We start from the raw sequence: 17,124 nt of genomic DNA, 5'->3' as shown, positions 1-17,124 counted from the left end.
GCAATATATTTTTGTTTAAGAAAATAAAAATCCTGCCACTTTAGTCCATGTGCTGAAACTCCAGTAAGAGAGGAGGAGAACTTCCTGAGGACAAACTATTCAACACTGATTTGAGACTTTATGATGTTGGTGGTTGACACATAGAGATAGATCACTGATTAATCTTGCTGCCACAGGACCATACTAGGGGAAACTGGGTACTTCAGATGCCAGAAGTAACCATTGTATCACATTAGTCTTATAGAGCTAGGAATTTATGATCTAAGAAGATGATCTCTCCATGTTGTCAGTATCTCCAAAAAAACTTTGTTTTTGTTTTTTTTACTTTTTCACCCCAACAAAAATATCTGTAAATGCTCAGAAATTAAATTAAACATTTCAGGTTTTTAAAGTGTATTTGGGGAAACTACGATATTTGATTAATTGGGATGAGGGTATTCATTTAATTCATATCCTATACACTGTTATGTGTTGTTGTGTAATTAGTTGTCACTGAAATCATGTTGATTCATCTACGCAGCTACAACATCCCCAAGGATTTTACTGCATGCAGCCTCCAGGATTTTCAGAAATATATTTTGGACCGAACACCAGTATGCATCACCAATATGCCTGCTCTGAAAGACATAATAGCACCCCCTGTTTGTGGGAACAACTTTGTAGAGACAGGAGAAGAATGTGACTGTGGAACTCCAGAGGTACCTCTGAATAGTTGTGAAAAAATAATATTAATCGAGAGGCAGAAACCCTAGAGAAGCTTCTGGCTCTTTGAAAGTAGTCTTGTTTTTTAAGTCCACCTCACTCTTCTACAAGTAACGCCTGATTGTCCAGAGGTCTTGGGAGACAGCTGAAACCTTCTGCTACTTGAGGATGCAGAAAACTCCTAGTTGCAGAGAAGGTGCCAGATTCTCTATTGCTCTTTGGGTAGTCATTTAGCCCAGTGCAACAAGGTTACGAAATGCTACTACTCTGATTCATACCTTCCCCACTATCCAGGTTTCATGGGGCTGTTCCACTTTAACTCACAAATGCCCTTGTTCCCAGTTAAAGCGACTCTGGACTTGGCTTCCCATTCTGGGATGCAAACATTATGACCTGCTCCCCATCCCCCTTCTCCTTCCTGGCAGCCTCTCCCCTCCCTACTCTCCCCACTCCCAGCTTTGTCCCTTCACACCCCTTCCCTTCTGTAAACCAGGGCATGTGCTCAGGCCACTGGAGCCAAGCCCAGCCAGCTCTGCAGGACAGGAACTGCAGGTGCTGCCAGTGCTGAGTGAGTGCAGAGCAAACTTGCAGCTCCCCCGTGCTACCCCTCCCCAATATCCCACCTCTGGGGGCAGGACCTGTCCCACTTTAGCCACTGGGAATGTTGGGAGGTGTGCTGATTTGGGAGCATTTTCCATCCAGTTCGCAACTACTGCTACATTAAGGCCCCTGACTGGGTTGTGCAAAGGAACCAGTGTAATTGAAAATGAGGCCCTTCGTCTTCAACCCTGAGAAGCAGAGGAACTCTGCAGGAGGGAAGGTTAGCAGTCTTGCAAAGGGGGAGCTTCAGTCAGTGCTGCCTTAGAGAGCTCAGAACGCACCTTAAATTAACCCTAATCGTCAATTAAGCCAGTGTTATGGCTTGTTGAGTTTTACATGCTTCTGAAGTATAGCTGGAAGAATCAAGGCCGACTCAAATGTACATTAGCCCAAATGAAAGAATTTTCTTGCTCACTGCCAGAATGAACTTCTGCCAGAATATGCTTCAGTAGCATTTTTCCATGGAATATCCATTCAAATGCCACGAGACACACAGTACAGTCATTAGGGCCACAAAAACAGTCTTGAAGCTAGTGTGGAAACTTATTTCTAGGAACACTGCATTTCCAGCTGATTGTCAAGGCAGAATGTGTGTGTTGGGGGACAGCAGAAAGCTGAGTGGGGAGGTGGAGCTGAATTGTAAGCTGATTCAGTTACAATAAGGACGAGCTGCATGTGATCTGTGCCTAAGAAGAAGAAGAAGAAAAAAAAATCAGCCGTTCCCTGAACCACTTGATTCTGCAGTTTTATAATCAAGCACACTTTGTTGTCTTGCACAATCCTCCTGAAGAATGATTAGTATCAGTTTGCTTTGTCGTAAAGTCATTTTAGATAAGTGGTGTACAAATGGGTCTCACTCTCTCTTTTTAGGCGAAGTACTGGCTGTCCTATCAGAAATGTGTTACTGGGCGGGGGAGAGGGGGGAGGAACTAAAATACAGAGCACTGTACCATGCCCGTAACTTTCTCTGTTATTGTTCCACAGGAATGCACAAATAGCTGCTGTGAAGCTGCAACGTGCAAGCTGAAGCCGAATGCTAAATGTGCATTTGGAGAGTGCTGTGAAAATTGCCAAGTGAGACCCCTTTTGCTCTCAGCTATTTCTTCACGTTTTGGTGATGTTTTGGGGCAAAGCCAGAGGACCCCTTTAAAATGGAACAATGGGTATTATTTATCATTGATGAGCATTGTACCATAATCATACTTTGCACTTCTCAAGCACCTTCCACAGGAGTACCTCAAAGTGCTCCACTGATATTTATTAATCCAACCTGATGTTAATTAACTTAACCTTCCAGCATTCCTGTTTGCCTCGCCTCTCCAGATAGGTAAACTGATGCATGTAGCACGAGATTCTCAGCTGGTGTAAATTGACATAGCTCCATTGAAGTCAGTGGGACCACCCAGTTTACACCCGCTGAGGCTTTGGCCCAGAAAGTTTGTGTGATTCATGCATGTGACTCTCATGCTTGTCTCTTAGCCACAAGATCATCCATTTCCCTTATATGCTTCCTGCTAAGTCATGAGTGGCAATGGTATGTTAAGGACAACTAAATAATCACAGGGCTCTTCTCCAAAGAGCTTGCAGTCTAACTTAGCCATAACACAGCCAGGAGTGCTTAGAAAAGGTGTGCAGGGGAGAGCATAGAAGGTACACAAGGCATCATTGCCACTCCAGCAAGCCCCATGGCTGTCCCTGTGTGATATGCCAAGTACCTTTTGCTATAAACTGCGAAGTATTTTATTTGCATTATTATTAACACCCATTGTGCTGGGTTTGCCACATCTCTGATTCTCAAAGTATGATGTAGCTTATTTTTTCCAGCCTTCTTTAAAACGGCAGTTGCTGCTTAACCAGAGATATCTCTGAATCTCATTGGAAATAACATTAGCCAGCAAATAACTGAACAGCACCAAAGCTAAAATAATCCTTTCCCTGGAAATTATATTAGGTGTTTCAGAGCAATGGCACATGACACTGAAAGAGCACTTGCTAGAACCATTTTATAGCTAGCACCAGTGAGTTTATAGGATGCCTGCTAATGTCATTGCTTAGCAGGCTCAATGAAAGGGCCCAATGATGCAGTCATTATATATGCACAAGTCCCACTGATTTCTCTGGGAATTGGAAGTTCTACTAGTTTCAATGAGGGAGGCATGCATGAAAGGACTGCACAATTGGTTCCAGGTGGCCTGGTTTTCAGATACACCAAACTCAACCTTTTCCCTTAATGGATAACATGGGTGTTCAGACCATTAGAGACTTTTAAATCCTGTTCAACCCTGGGGTAAGTCCATTGCTGGGTATTTTAAATGACTTGGAGGAATGGCATGCCTAAGACCACTGCGTGCTCTCTCTCTGCTACAGCTTAAAAGAGCAGGGACTCTTTGCCGACCTATAAAGCATGACTGTGACCTGCCCGAGCTATGTACTGGCCAGTCCCACCAGTGCCCAGTGGATCGATTCAGAGTCAACGGCTACCCTTGCAGAGATGGCCAGGGTTACTGTTACATGGGGAAATGCCCCACCCTGCTGAGCCAATGCATTGCTCTTTGGGGATCAGGTGAGTGGATACTATCTTTAAATGAATCAGATTGTTTAAGGTGAGGGGGAGAGTTTAGGACAGATTTGAGACAATTTGTCAAGTACATTTTGAGAATGGGAGACCATATATCAATATAATTGTGCTATGAAGTTATGCAGGTGTAGTCCTAGAATCTTAACATTCCACCTGTTGTGGAGGGGGCTGTATTTACAGCATTGTATTTACTTTCTCAGCCCAGTTTATCATCAGGATTAACTGGTTTTCGCAAGCATTCAATTAGCACTTTCTCAGCATGGCAAAACATGTGTATAAGGCATGGAGCGGGTGCATAGTTTTAAGCCTTTCTTCCATTGGAGAACCTGGTTAATCTCCTTTTCTCATAGTCACATTCATTTAGAAAACAAAGCTCACAGAAGAGTTTTGAAAATCTGTTAATACTTCCTTAAAAAAAAGGAGCGAGTGGGTAGTGAAACTAACTTCCCTTTTCTGCCTTAATGCCTCAGCGCAGATTTGTTAGTACTGAGGTTCCTTGAGCGCTTGTGTGTACAAGCCACATAGTTTTTCTTGGCAGATCAAATGGTTGGGCTTCAGCCTCCCGGGGTGTGAACTGCAGTGTGTATTAGCATGGGCTAGTGTGCTGTACCGTAACTGCCCCGGACACTTCCAGCACGAACTAAAAGGCCCAGGATCCCAAACTAAGTATCTTTTAGTTTGTGTCAGCAGTGTCCACACAGGAGAGTTATAGCACAGCATTGTAGTCCAAACTGCAGGGCCTTGTAAATAAGTACCAAAGGCAACCTCAATGCGGAGTAAGTGTGTCCACACAGGAAATTAGTGCAGAGTAGCTACTGGGCTTTAAATTCACACCCTAGCTCGCTCCCCACTAACTTTCCTTTGTAGAGAAACCCTCAGTATTTGCAGCTAGTCTATCACACATCTCTCCTCCTCCCCCCAAAAAGGAGGAAGAAAACTTTAAAGATTTCATTCCGTTGGGGGGTGTCATAAACAGATAGTTAAGGGTTAATGTCTCTTTTACCTGTAAAGGGTTAACAAGCTCAGTGAACCTGGCTGACACCTGACCAGAGGACCAATCGGGGGACAAGATACTTCTTGGTGGAGGGAAGTCTTTGTTTGTGCTTTTTGGGTTGTTCTTTGTTCTCTCTTGGGATTAAGAAGAGCCAGACATGCAACCAGGTTTCTCCAGTTTTTCTGAAACAGTCTCTCATGTTCTAACTAGTAAGTACTAGATAGAAGGCGAACTAGTCTTTATATTTGTTTTCTTGATTTGCAAATGTGTATTTTGCTGGAAGGATATTTTACCTCTGTTTGCTGTAACTTATACTTAGGCTAGAGGGGAGGGAGTCCTTCTGGTCTATGTAAAGCTGAGACTCTGTAAACATTTTTCCATCTTGATTTTACAGAGAGAATTTTTATTTTTTCTTTCTTTAATTAAAAGCTTTTCTTTTTAAGAACCTGATTGATTTTTTTTTATTCTTGTGTAAGATCCAAGGGGAGTGGGTCTGAACTCACCAGGGAAAGTCTGGGAGGGGGAAAGGGGAGGAAAAGGTTAATTCCTCTCTGTTTTAGGATCCAAGGAGTTTGGATCAGTGTACCTCTCAGGGAATGTCTGGAAGGGGGAGGGAAAGGTTAATTCCTCTCTGTTTTAGGATCCAAGGAGTTTGGATCAGTGTATATCTCAGGGTTCCCCAGGGAAGGTTTTTGGGGGGCAGAAAGTGTATCAAACACTGTATTTTGGTTGGTGGCAGCATTATCAGATCTAAGCTAGGAATTAAGTTTAGAGAGGTACATGCAGGTCCCCACTTTCTGGATGCTAAAGTTCAAAGTGGGAAGGAGACCTTGACAGGGTTTTTTTGATTGTTGTGTCATGTGTGCTTAAAATAGTATTTTTACACTGCCACTGCATCAGACGATCCCTACCAATTTCATAAGCTCAGTGCCTCATTTCAGAGACTTTTTAATATGCATTTCTGGGGAAGAGAGGAAGCTGGAAAGCAATTCCTCTTTTGCACAATGTTAGAAAAAAGGTAGCCAGGGACTGAGTGGGGAATTATTTACATGATAAATTGAGGAACTCTCTCTGTTTTCACATTGATGTGATGATGATGATCATGCTCCCTTTTTACTTAATAATCAAAATTTTGTTTTTGGGGCACTACAGGGCAGGGAGAACAAACAAGATGCTACTCTCCCTTGCTTGTTATCAACAAATTTTAAACTAGGTGCCAACTGCAGCGTCTTCATTACTGACGACGTTTTAGAAGACAAAGAACTCAAATTAATTTTTAGATAATAAGCATATTGCACTTGTCTTAACACTCAGCTATCAGAAGCGTCAGCTGCTCTTCATTGGGTATTATTAGTTTCATCACACCTAGCAACTCCAATGTGCAAGGCCCTGGGCGAACTGAGCTTATAGTCAACATAGGCAATGCAAACTCAGGGGCAGCAGAGGTACAGAGAGTGGTAAGGATATGACCAAGGCCACACAGCAGGTCAGTGGCAAGCTGGGAATAGACGTAAGGGTTCTTGTCTTGCACTCCACTGCCCTATTCACTGGACAATGCCCACCTCACAGTTTCAGGCACTAAAGGATCATCTGCAAATGTTGCCTTCATTTATAGCCAGGCACCCCTGAGTTTATATAGGTTTACATGGGACCGGAGCCTCAGCTATGTGCAAGGAACAGACAGCGCAGGTTGGGGGTGAGGCAGAGAACAAAAGGGTAAAGGTCTGCATAAAGCTCACCTTTGGCCTCCCCTAAACTTGGTCAACTAGCCTGGTCCTCCAGCGTAATCTAGAGCCACCTGAAATTACACCATGGGCCTCAAGGAGTCAAAATGAAAAGCTGGGACTTGGCGTCTCCCAGCCACGCCCTCTGGCCATACACACACTCACTGATCTGAATGTACTTTATTCCTCATCTATTTCTTACAGAAATATGCTAGCACTTAGATCATGGGTGCTGCTATAGTGCAGAATTCATTTGAGTGATGTGCCACTGCAAATCTGATTAGACGTATGTGAGATATCAACAGAATAGATCATTTCCTCAGTTGGCTCTGTCAATGGAGTTCCACCACTTTTCCATCAGCGGAGGATCTGGCCCATGGCATATTGTTTTCCATGCTCTTCACCGCTTGTCTGTCTTCTTTGCCTCCTTCTCAGGTGCTACAGTTGCTGTAGACTCTTGTTATAAGACTAACCAGAACGGAGTTTATTATGGACACTGCAAAAAGGCAAACGGCACGTTCATCCCCTGTGCAAAAAAGTAAGTAAAAAAGTACTTATCTCCGTGAAGTCTGTGGATTCTAGGAAACAGAGGTAATTCATGTCCATATGAAGAGGCAAGAAACTAGGAGAACTCTCTTCTAGCAGCTCTTCCTTTCATATTTGGGCTGGTTTGTTTTTCTCATTTTAACCTGGACGTTGCAGTAAAGCAGGGAAGTTCCTGATGGAGAGAGAGAAGTACAGTTTCTAAATACAATTCTGATTCAGGTAAAGAGAGCATAATAAACTAGAGTGAGATTAGTCAGAGAGAGCAGCTTTTGATTACGGAAGAATGAACCTGAAGAAAATCAGAGGCTGGGTTCAGTTAAATTAAACATTCTGTCCTTCAAAGTACTGTGAGTATTCTCAATTCCCCATGGAAGTCAGTGAGAATTGAGCACCAAGACTTGTCTACACACAAACTGGAGCTGAAATAACATGGTTTACAATTTAAATCTTTAGTTACTTCAGTTCTAGTCTACGTGTGGTCTCAGGGATACGGCATCTGGTGAAGAGACAAAATTCAATAGGTTTGCTGTGCTCTGACATTATTCTAGAAGATAAGCAATTGTTTTCTTCCCAGAGATATACAGTGTGGGAAGTTATTCTGTACTGGTGGTTCACGAATGCCTACAGCTGGAAACCTACTATCTTTTGACTCATGCAAAGGCAGTTTTCCCAACGACAATAATGAAGACACAGGCATGGTCGCTGCTGGAACTAAATGTGGCAATGGAATGGTTAGTGAAAGAAGTTTTTATGCCCCTGTCATTTCTTTTCCATTCATTTTGTTAGTTGTTTCTGGTTTATAATCACAGACACTCTTACAAGACAAAAAGGACTTTTAAAAGTCATATTCAAGGTGACTCAACTGCATAAAGTCTGATTTTCTACGACCTCACTCTTTGTACCATTTATTTCTATACAAAGTGAGTGTAAGGTGCTACCTTGTGATTTGGTTGCATTTTACAGTCTGCACTAGGATAAAGTTACTAATGGAGAACCTGCTGCCTGCATGCACATTGCCTCTCCTGCCTCCTCCCCGCACCTGTAGCGTGAAGATGTTTTTCCCTTAGTCAATATTGTAGCTCTGGCTGCTGAAGCACTGAGATGCTCCCTCTTCAGCTCAGCCTCCACCCTGTTCCCCAGGTGGCCTGCGGGAGCCAGCATTGAGGCACACATGCACTGAGCCGAGCGGCCGCAAGAGGAGCCCAGGTGCTAGGGAATCTGCTGCCTTCCTGTTACTGTGCATGCACAGTGATTACAGCAAAGTCTATACCCTGTCCAGCTGGTTCTAACTGCAAGAGAGAGCACTAAGGGGACTTGGATGAAAGGCTGTCCTCTTAATTATCCCAACACCTGATTATCCAAATAAAAATCTGTGGCCCCACGGCCCAGGCTATTCAGATAAACAGGAGAATGCTGTATTGTGGTAGTTTCTCAGTGCCCTAGTCATAGACCAGAACCCCATTGTGCTAGGTGCTGTATAAACACAGCACATGACATATCAAAGATTTAGTAACACCTCTTAGCTGCATTTGGTACAGTCAAAGCTGGTTTGGAAAACAGGGAAGGGGGATATTTGTATAAACATTTTTCCTTTTTAGTAACCTATTCAAAATTCAAAGTTTCAATGAAAAATGACATCAACATTTCCAAGTTTCATAACATTTCTACGAACCCTAGGTACAATGAAATAATGCTTTGGGCCCCAATTTTCATTTACATGAACTCCCCTGTATGCTGCTGTAGCTTGAAATGTGGAGTTAATATAATTGACGCCCAGTTTAACACCCTTTTAAACTGCTGTAGCAGTGTACGGTGGTCTTGGTGTAACTGAGAATCACACTGTTTTTCTTTATACAGTGTCTGATTCTTAGTTCTATTAAGGACCCTTTACACCTATGTAAAATAGATTTGTACAAACACTTTAATGCCCCTTTACACTGCTCATCACATTACAGTTGAGACAATTACTATATTGTGATGCAATTTATGAAACCTGAAAGTCCCTTCTTGTTTATCACACATGTGCTTTGCATTTCAGGTGTGCAGCAAGGGACAATGTGTTGATATCGAAAGAGCCTACAAGTCAACCAACTGTTCCGCCAAGTGCAATGGCCATGCTGTAAGATTGGAGTCTTATTGCTAATGACATTAAGAAAGGCTCTGTGTGAACTAAAGTCCAGTTATGATGTTACAGTAACAGCCATAGGATTTTTTTGTTTTGTTTTTTAAAGTCCAGGGGGTTGGGAATGTGTGATCAACGAAAGAATCCAAATGAACTGAGTCCAAAACTTCCTATAGTTTCACAGGAGCATGTGTAACCCAATAATATATCAGTACCTTTGCTTAGGAGATCATATACACTGATAGCATAAATGATTTTTAGGAGAGAACATAGTCCTTGAGTAGCAAACTGGACTGGAAGGCAGGAGACCTGGGCTCTATCCCTGGGAAAAATTCACACCTCTGAGCAATGTAGTTAGAGCGATCTAAATTTTAAGCGTAGACCAGGCCTTACCCTCCTTTATAAAGTGCTCAGAGGTCTAGACATGTGGGACCTGATTCTCTGCTGCCACACATCTTGTGTAGTAATTTACATTGGTGTAAAATGCCAGCGAGACAGACAGAGCACTCTACATTGGCTTTGCACAGGAGTACGGGACTGTACGAGGTGCAAGAGAGTGGAGAATCAGGCCTGTGAACATGCATTGTAAGAAGTCAGTATTATGATTACGTGAGCTAACTTCTCATCCATCTGAATAGGAATTTTACACTTCTCTGCAGTGCGACCATCATTGGAAGCCTGATCCAAAGCCCACTGAAGGCAGTGGAAAGATCCCCATTGACTTCATTTAGCTTTCAATCAGGCCTGATATACTTATGTATAAAGGGCCAAATTCTGTTCTTACACTAGAATAAATGTGGATTAACACTAGCCACTGGCATTAAGCCAGCTTCTTCACTCTCTTGACCCCAATTTAAAGATTAATATCAGACCTCTGTTTTCTTAGGTGTGTGACCACGAACTGGTATGTCAGTGTGAAGAAGGATGGGCACCGCCCAACTGCGATAGCTCCACAACAGTTCAATGTGAGTAGGCTGTGATAAAGTGAGATACTGGTCAGACTATAAACTGTGGGCCAAACAGAGCTGGTGTGAGCTGCACAGCTCCTCTGACTTTAGTGAGACAACAAAAGGGATTTGCCTCAGCTGAAGCTATGACCATAAGGGCTTGTCTACCCTTAAAACACTGCAGCAGTGCTTCAGTGAAGATGCTACCTATGCCAATGGGAGGGGTTCTCCCATCAGGATAGGTACTCCACCTCCAGAGAGACAGTAGCTAGGTTGATGGGAGAATTCTCCCATGAACCTAGTGCTAGCTACACCAGGAGTTAGGTCAGTTTAACTATGTTGCTCAGGGGTGTGGATTCTTCATAGCCCTAAGTGAGACAATTATACCAACCTAAGTTCCTAGTGTAGACCAGGATACAGCACCCTTTTTCCCCACGTATCTGCTCTCTGCATGTCTGTCATAGCTGCTTATTTGAGTGATTAAAAAAAGCTGTTACTTCTGATAGCCCTAAAGAATTGGCACATCTTGGGGGGGCGGGGAAGAAGGGGAGTTCAGTCTTCACTGCTTTAAAATGTGTTTACACCTGTAAAATCCTGGTAGAGACCATCTTCCTGTAGTTTTTACCACGGAGTGAGGACAATGCTAAACCGCTTGCCCATGGTTGACTTCTCATAAATTTTGCCTCATGGTAAAACTACGGTGCATTTTCTCCACGAGAACTTTACAGCAGGATAGCTAATATGTTACCCCATGGTAGAAACAACGTTTTAAGCAGTGAAGATGAAGCCCCAGACCCATTCCTGCTTTCAAGTATTTACAACAAAATAAAAAGCTAAATTGCAGTCAGAGGGGGTCACATGCAGAACTGGTGTACGCAGCTGCAAACCCAGTGTGGTTGGTTAGAGGAAAGCCGCCTACACCAGTTCTGAATTTGGTCCAGAGTCCCACAGAGGCACTATGAGGATTAGTGAGTAAGTGCAAAGTGCTTTGAAGACAGAAAGCACCCAAAACATACTGAATTTTATTAAGTCCTCTCCTACTCTCACCCCAGCTTGTGTTATTGAATAGGAAACTTAAGATCATTATGTGAGAGATTGAGCTTGAAGGCTGAGCTCTGAGTACCAACAATCTGACATTACACATCCTCAGGAGAGGTATTGGGGAGACGGGAAATTGTGTCTCAGAGACACCACTTTGAATCACCATTTCTCTAGACTTCCATCTTTCATCGGGTAGAGAAATATGCAGCGTCAGCCTTTTATGTGACACGTCCTCCTCCCCATGGAAGCCCTCTGGCTGACACAGTGTCCTGATCTACTCCCTAACCTTCTGCCCATCTCCCCTGTGAGGTGATGAGTGAATATCGAGCAGATGTGCAATTCTTGTTCTCCTCTTACATGCTCAGACCCAGGATCCAGCTAGACACAGCACTATATAGTCATACAGAAGAATGGAGTGGAGTCTGTCTCCCTCATGTGGCTCTTTGTAACAGGAACACATTTTAAACTTAAAGCCCTTCCACAGGAAAATGAAGAGGCCTCTGCTACCTCCCAGTGTTGAGAAATAGTCACATGTTGCAATGTATCATCCCTGCAGATTTCGCCATCATTGCCGGTGTGCTAGCTGCCCTTGCTGTCATTGTGATAGTCACTGCTTTAATCATCCACTACCGAAACGCTAAGAAGAAGCAAGCTCAGAGGTACAATGTTTATCCTTTTGGAATAAAAAAAAATCTTGAAGGAATTTAGGCTGGAGCTCTTCAGTAGGAGATGGGCTCCTGGCTCCCACAGGCTTCTTTGAACTATGCAGGATGGATGTGAGATGTCAGCCTGGGACCTGAAAGTGCCATGGTCTTACCCTGACCTTTCAGGATGAATTAGTGCCCATACATTGCTCTTTAAAAAAGTAAACTGCTATATAAGTGCTAAGTAAACAGTAGTAAGTCAGCTATTTAAACTCAACATGTGGAAAGCTTGCCATGGTATAATGCTTCTGTTTTTAAGACAATTGAGATAACACATACAAACTGAAGTGCAAATTAGAAGTCACAAGGAATGTCTTTGTAGTGGCCAGAGCAGAGGTGTATCTGGAGAGACAAACCCAGGCTTCTCAGGGCAAGAACAGAAGAGAAGACCGAACGTTGCACCCGTCCAGGAGGTGAGAATCTGGATGTATGGCTGAGTCACAGACTGCTTGATGCACCACATATATTCTTCCACTGTAACAGAGTGGCTTAAATTTCAAAACTTACCTGCAGTTACTGAATAATAGGTTACCTAGGGAGGTGGTGCAATCTCCATCCTTAGAGGTTTTTAAGGCCCAGTTTGACAAAGCCCTGGCTGAGATTATTTACTTGGTGTTGGTCCTGCTTTGAGCAGGGGATTGAACTAGATGACCTCCTGGGGTCTCTTCCAACATTAATCTTTTATGATTAATAAGGGCTGAGTCTAAAGATTAATTTAGCGATTAGAGCAGAGTGCTTGGAATCAGGACTCCTGGGTTCCATTCCTAGCTTTGGTAGGGTGGGAGCACAGCTCAGCGGGTAGACCAGTTGGCTTAGAGTCTAATTTCTGTGCTTTATCAGTCGGGAGTGGGGGGCTGTGAGCAAAATCAATAAGCAAGATAAAGATTTTAAAGTAAGACATGTCAAGTTTCTTCTCTTTTTCTTTCTTCAGGTCCATGACACAAGATTCCTCCTTCCCACTCCTCCACGCCAGGCAAACAACCCACAAGTCTATGTTGTAAGCACACCTGGAGACTGTTTTCTTTTTAAAAACCGATTTTATTTTTTGATAAGGCCGCACACAGCATTCAAAGGGATGTAATAGTCAGCCACAGTGGGGGCCAGATCCCAAGTCCATGGAAAGGGGAATGACTTTCATTGATAGAAGTGCACATTGGATCAGGCCTCTCCGTGTTCTTTCAGGGCTAACATAGATGGCTAGAAAGAGGGAATAATATCCAAACAGATTCCTTACAAAATGGGCACTGGCAACTCATCCAGGAACATAAAGAACTTGCAACTGAGAAAATAAATGAATAGCTGCCCAACAGCGTAAGCTTGTGAGCTCCTATTTGGTCTTGCTAGCAGCAGTGGATGTACATCAGAAGTAGGTGATATATGCACAAGAAAAGGTGAAAATGCTCTCAACCTTTTAGTGTTCCACTCATTTTGCTGAAGAACAGAGCCCATTTCACAGAAAAGTTTGTCAGGTTTCAAAATTTTCACAGGAAAACGGACCCTTTCAAAATTCAAAAAGTCTAACATGGAAATCTTAAGCTTTTGATGCAAAGATAGTAATTTCTTCACATTTTGCTGGAAAGAAAAATGTAATGGCTGTGAAGTCACCAGAAACAAACACAAATATACCTTGTGCAAAAATTGCTACCAGTTTTGCTTAGCTCTAACATACTTCAATAATTTTTGGACATTTCTTTCCTCCTTGATGATGGGTGTCCAACTCCCATTAATGCTAACAAGGGACTTGCATGTGCATATCATGGAAGATTAGGCCTCAGAGTAGAAGATCATTAAAGCAATTAAAACCACAAATAGTTAAACTGATACAATGTCATCTCCAAAGGATTAAAGAGAAGACCAGGGCAAAAACTCCAACTTCAATTTGCAACCACATCCCCTCTGGTAAAAGTCTGGGGGAACGGATAAGTTTTTATCAGTAGTGTCCTAGATATCAAATACTACAATCTGTGCTGTATTCAGCTGTTTGATGTTAATAGTTCAGCATCTTATCTGCCAGAAAACTGTAAGCTGCCTTTTTGTTCTGTAACACTAACATATTGTAACTTACTGTTGCTCACCAGAATATCCCAGAGGAGAGATCCAATGGCAGGCCAGCCATCCACCAAAATACAAAAATGGTAAGAACTTCATAATACTGATCCCACCGAAATCAATGGCCAAACTCCCCTCGACTTCAATGAAGCCAGGATTTCATCTCTAGACTTGTAAGGTTGGGACAATTCTGAATTAGGGACAGAGGCCTTTATGTTTTTTCTCTCTCTCACGCACAAGCTCTCAGAATAAACATTTTACTGTCTTCTTTTTCAGCCTATCGTAAAGCCAACCAATCCACCACCTCCAGTTCCTACTGCCAAACCAGCCTTTTCTCCTGTCATGGGTAATTCTGTAAGTAGACTTCCATAATTCCGGTCCACTCTTTTCTCATTATCTTATCTAACCAAATGACACATATGATATAATCATGATGTAATGGACACTAGCTAGTAGGTTTCAGTTTCTGGTTTTATGGTTAAAACTGATGGAAGCTAATTTGATTGTAAACTCTTTGGGGACAGGATCATCTTTTTGTTCTGTTCTGTGTTTGTAAAGCACCTAGCACAGTGGGGTCCTGATCTGTGACTGAGACAGCTAGTGATACAAATAATTAATGGATTTTGTATGGCCTATTTTTGCAGCATTCCTATGTATAGCGGGTTGAGTAGTCACTAAAATGGCCTCAGATGTACTTAAAGGGCCATACCGGGAGAGTAGGTCATTGATAATTTAATAAAATTGAGAGGAAAATAATTTTAAAATACAGAGGGCCTGATGTGCATTTACACTAAGGCCACATCGCACTAACAGAGCTATAGAAAGCACCATTGGTGTAAATGAGAAAAAAGGCCAGAAAAGTTTTCCTAAAAAACAAAATACCCAACCAAACCACCACTCAAACTCTTGTTATCACAGGGATTGAGCCTCCAGTCCTTACTCAAACTAGGGATTACTAGCAGGAGTAGAACTCGCATCACAGTCAGTCAATGCTACTGTTTGCATGAGCAAGGATTTTTCATTAAGGTTTTGATTCAGCAAAGCACAAGCATGTCTTTAAAGTTAAGTGCAAGTCCCATTGACTTCAAATGGGACTTAAGCACATGCTTAAAATTCAGCATGTGCTTAAGTGCTATCCAGAATAGAGATGCTTTCCTCGGTCATTGCCTCAAACACATGCCTGGCTTTAAGCGGCTGAGCAGCCCTACTGAACTTCCTTTACTGATAGAGATGAATTTATATCTCATGAGTAAAGTTAAGCATATACTTAAGTGCTTTCCAGAATCAAGACCTGTATTTCTGTTTACATTTGTTGGGTGTGTAGGGGAAAAGATATTTAGGATCACAATGCTACTTGATCTACTTTTTGTCTCTGGAAATGTCTTGGTAAATATGAGAGAGAACCCCAATAGCAGCTCAGCTCTGTATTCACTTTAAAAGGAAAACAACTATATTTTTGTCACAGGTAGCACAGACGAAGTCCACTCCTTCACCAGTCCCTAAGGGCAAACCTGCACCCCCACCACAGGTAAGTCAAGTGCACCATACACAAGATAGAGAACAAGATGCTGCCAACACTGCCAATTCATGATTTCACTGTGAGCTGCAGGATTCTTGGGGTTTTTTCCCTCACAAGGCCTTACCTCTTGGAGTCATGTTACAACCAACTCAAAACCAGTAAGTTTTTAGCACTCATGGCTGTGGAGAAAAGATAAACATGACTCCTTAAAGGCTCAAAATTTTAAGACAAAGAGAATCCAGTCTGGTTACTTTGGGGGGAGAAATGGAGGAGCAGCGCAGAGCCAAGATTTTTGGACACACAGGGCTGTCAATACTGTTATTAGCACAGTCCAGTAGTTGGTATTTAAAATGCTTTTACTTTCTAATTTTCTTCCCCTGTTTGCATTACAGTGCAGGGTTTGAATCCTGTGATAAAAATACAGAATCTCAGCAGCACTACCCTGCATGCGATCTAGACTCTAACCCTGCAGAGTATGCTTAACTTTAAGCATTTGACTAGTATCAGCATGGCATAGGTCTTTGCAGAGTCAGTGCCTTTGAATGAGACCTCTTTCATTTAGGGATGATCATATTGCTTTATACAAGAACAATGCCTAGCATAATGGGGCCTCTATGTACTACTGCAATACAAAAATTATTCTATAGAACTGTGGGCCAGATTTCAATTTTACTCATGTTGAGAAGCATTTCATACAATATGTGATTCATGGGACCATTCCCAGAGTAAAGTGTCATTCAGAATGAGCAAGGGTATCGGATCTGGCTCTTAATAGGGTTGCTGGAATATAGGATCAAACCATTTGTCCATCAAGTCTGGAATCTGCAGCAATGGCTATTCTCGGAGGCTACAGTGATATGAAAACCCCACAATGCATCTCACCACATTGTGCAATGCTGAATAGAATTTGTGGAAAATCTTGTGCCAGTCACTTGATTTGTTCATTTGTTTGTTTTCACTTAGGCTTTAAAACCACCAGTCAAACCTAGAGTATGAAGCTACTGAAGAAGAATTGATCAAGATTCCTGACATTCTGAGGGACTGTTTCCCTCTCTGTTCATCTTGTGGTTCCTGCCTTTGCCAAGGAAATGACAGTCCCAAGAACTATTTTTTTTGTAAATGGACTGGCAATTTCCTTGAAAGAAAATGTGTTTTTTCAAATAATGTTGTAGTCCTTGGATAGTGACATCAGCCTGCCATTCCTGGCTTTCCTGAAGAAATGCCAGGGGAATAGCAAACTGCCCTGAGGGGTAGACCATATGCGAGTTTTTAAAACCAGCTCAGTATGTGTTTTTGGTTGGACATTAAAAAAACAAACATCCTGTCTGGGTGGTTAAGCCCTGGAATAATTTGCCTAGAGAGGTTGTAGAATCTCTGTCATTGGAGATTAAGAGCAAGTTAGACAAACATCAGGAATGATCTAGATAATACCTTATATTATAATAATAAATCCTATCATAAGTGCAGGGGACTGGACTAAATGCACCCTCCAGGTCCCTTCCAGTCCTAGGATTCTATAGTTTAAGATTTGGGAAAGTCTGGTGCACTGGATTCTGTCTGTAAATTGTAAACTACTGTACATGTAAAGTTAAAGAACC

General features: G+C 42.4%; 1 protein-coding gene across 2 annotated transcripts in view; it reads left to right on the top strand.

Moving 5' to 3' along the window:
* The window catches only part of LOC115646330 (zinc metalloproteinase-disintegrin-like NaMP), a 43,347-nt gene extending 26,448 nt beyond the window's left edge, over window positions 1-16,899 (top strand). For both annotated transcript variants that reach the window (XM_030552036.1, XM_030552035.1), the window contains 14 exons: window positions 521-698; window positions 2,287-2,376; window positions 3,670-3,865; window positions 7,034-7,136; window positions 7,719-7,875; window positions 9,183-9,263; window positions 10,153-10,231; window positions 11,811-11,913; window positions 12,281-12,371; window positions 12,890-12,955; window positions 14,037-14,093; window positions 14,284-14,361; window positions 15,473-15,535; window positions 16,490-16,899. In XM_030552036.1, the coding sequence (XP_030407896.1) occupies window positions 521-698; window positions 2,287-2,376; window positions 3,670-3,865; window positions 7,034-7,136; window positions 7,719-7,875; window positions 9,183-9,263; window positions 10,153-10,231; window positions 11,811-11,913; window positions 12,281-12,371; window positions 12,890-12,955; window positions 14,037-14,093; window positions 14,284-14,361; window positions 15,473-15,535; window positions 16,490-16,522 (1,375 nt within the window). In that variant the 3' untranslated portion in view covers window positions 16,523-16,899. The remainder of the gene's footprint in view (window positions 1-520; window positions 699-2,286; window positions 2,377-3,669; window positions 3,866-7,033; window positions 7,137-7,718; window positions 7,876-9,182; window positions 9,264-10,152; window positions 10,232-11,810; window positions 11,914-12,280; window positions 12,372-12,889; window positions 12,956-14,036; window positions 14,094-14,283; window positions 14,362-15,472; window positions 15,536-16,489) is intronic.
* Window positions 16,900-17,124: the final 225 nt, after the last annotated feature.

This window comes from Gopherus evgoodei, chromosome 2, assembly GCF_007399415.2.
Source record: "Gopherus evgoodei ecotype Sinaloan lineage chromosome 2, rGopEvg1_v1.p, whole genome shotgun sequence".
Lineage (NCBI taxonomy): Eukaryota > Metazoa > Chordata > Testudines > Testudinidae > Gopherus > Gopherus evgoodei.
This window is presented reverse-complemented; position numbering and strand designations above follow the sequence as displayed.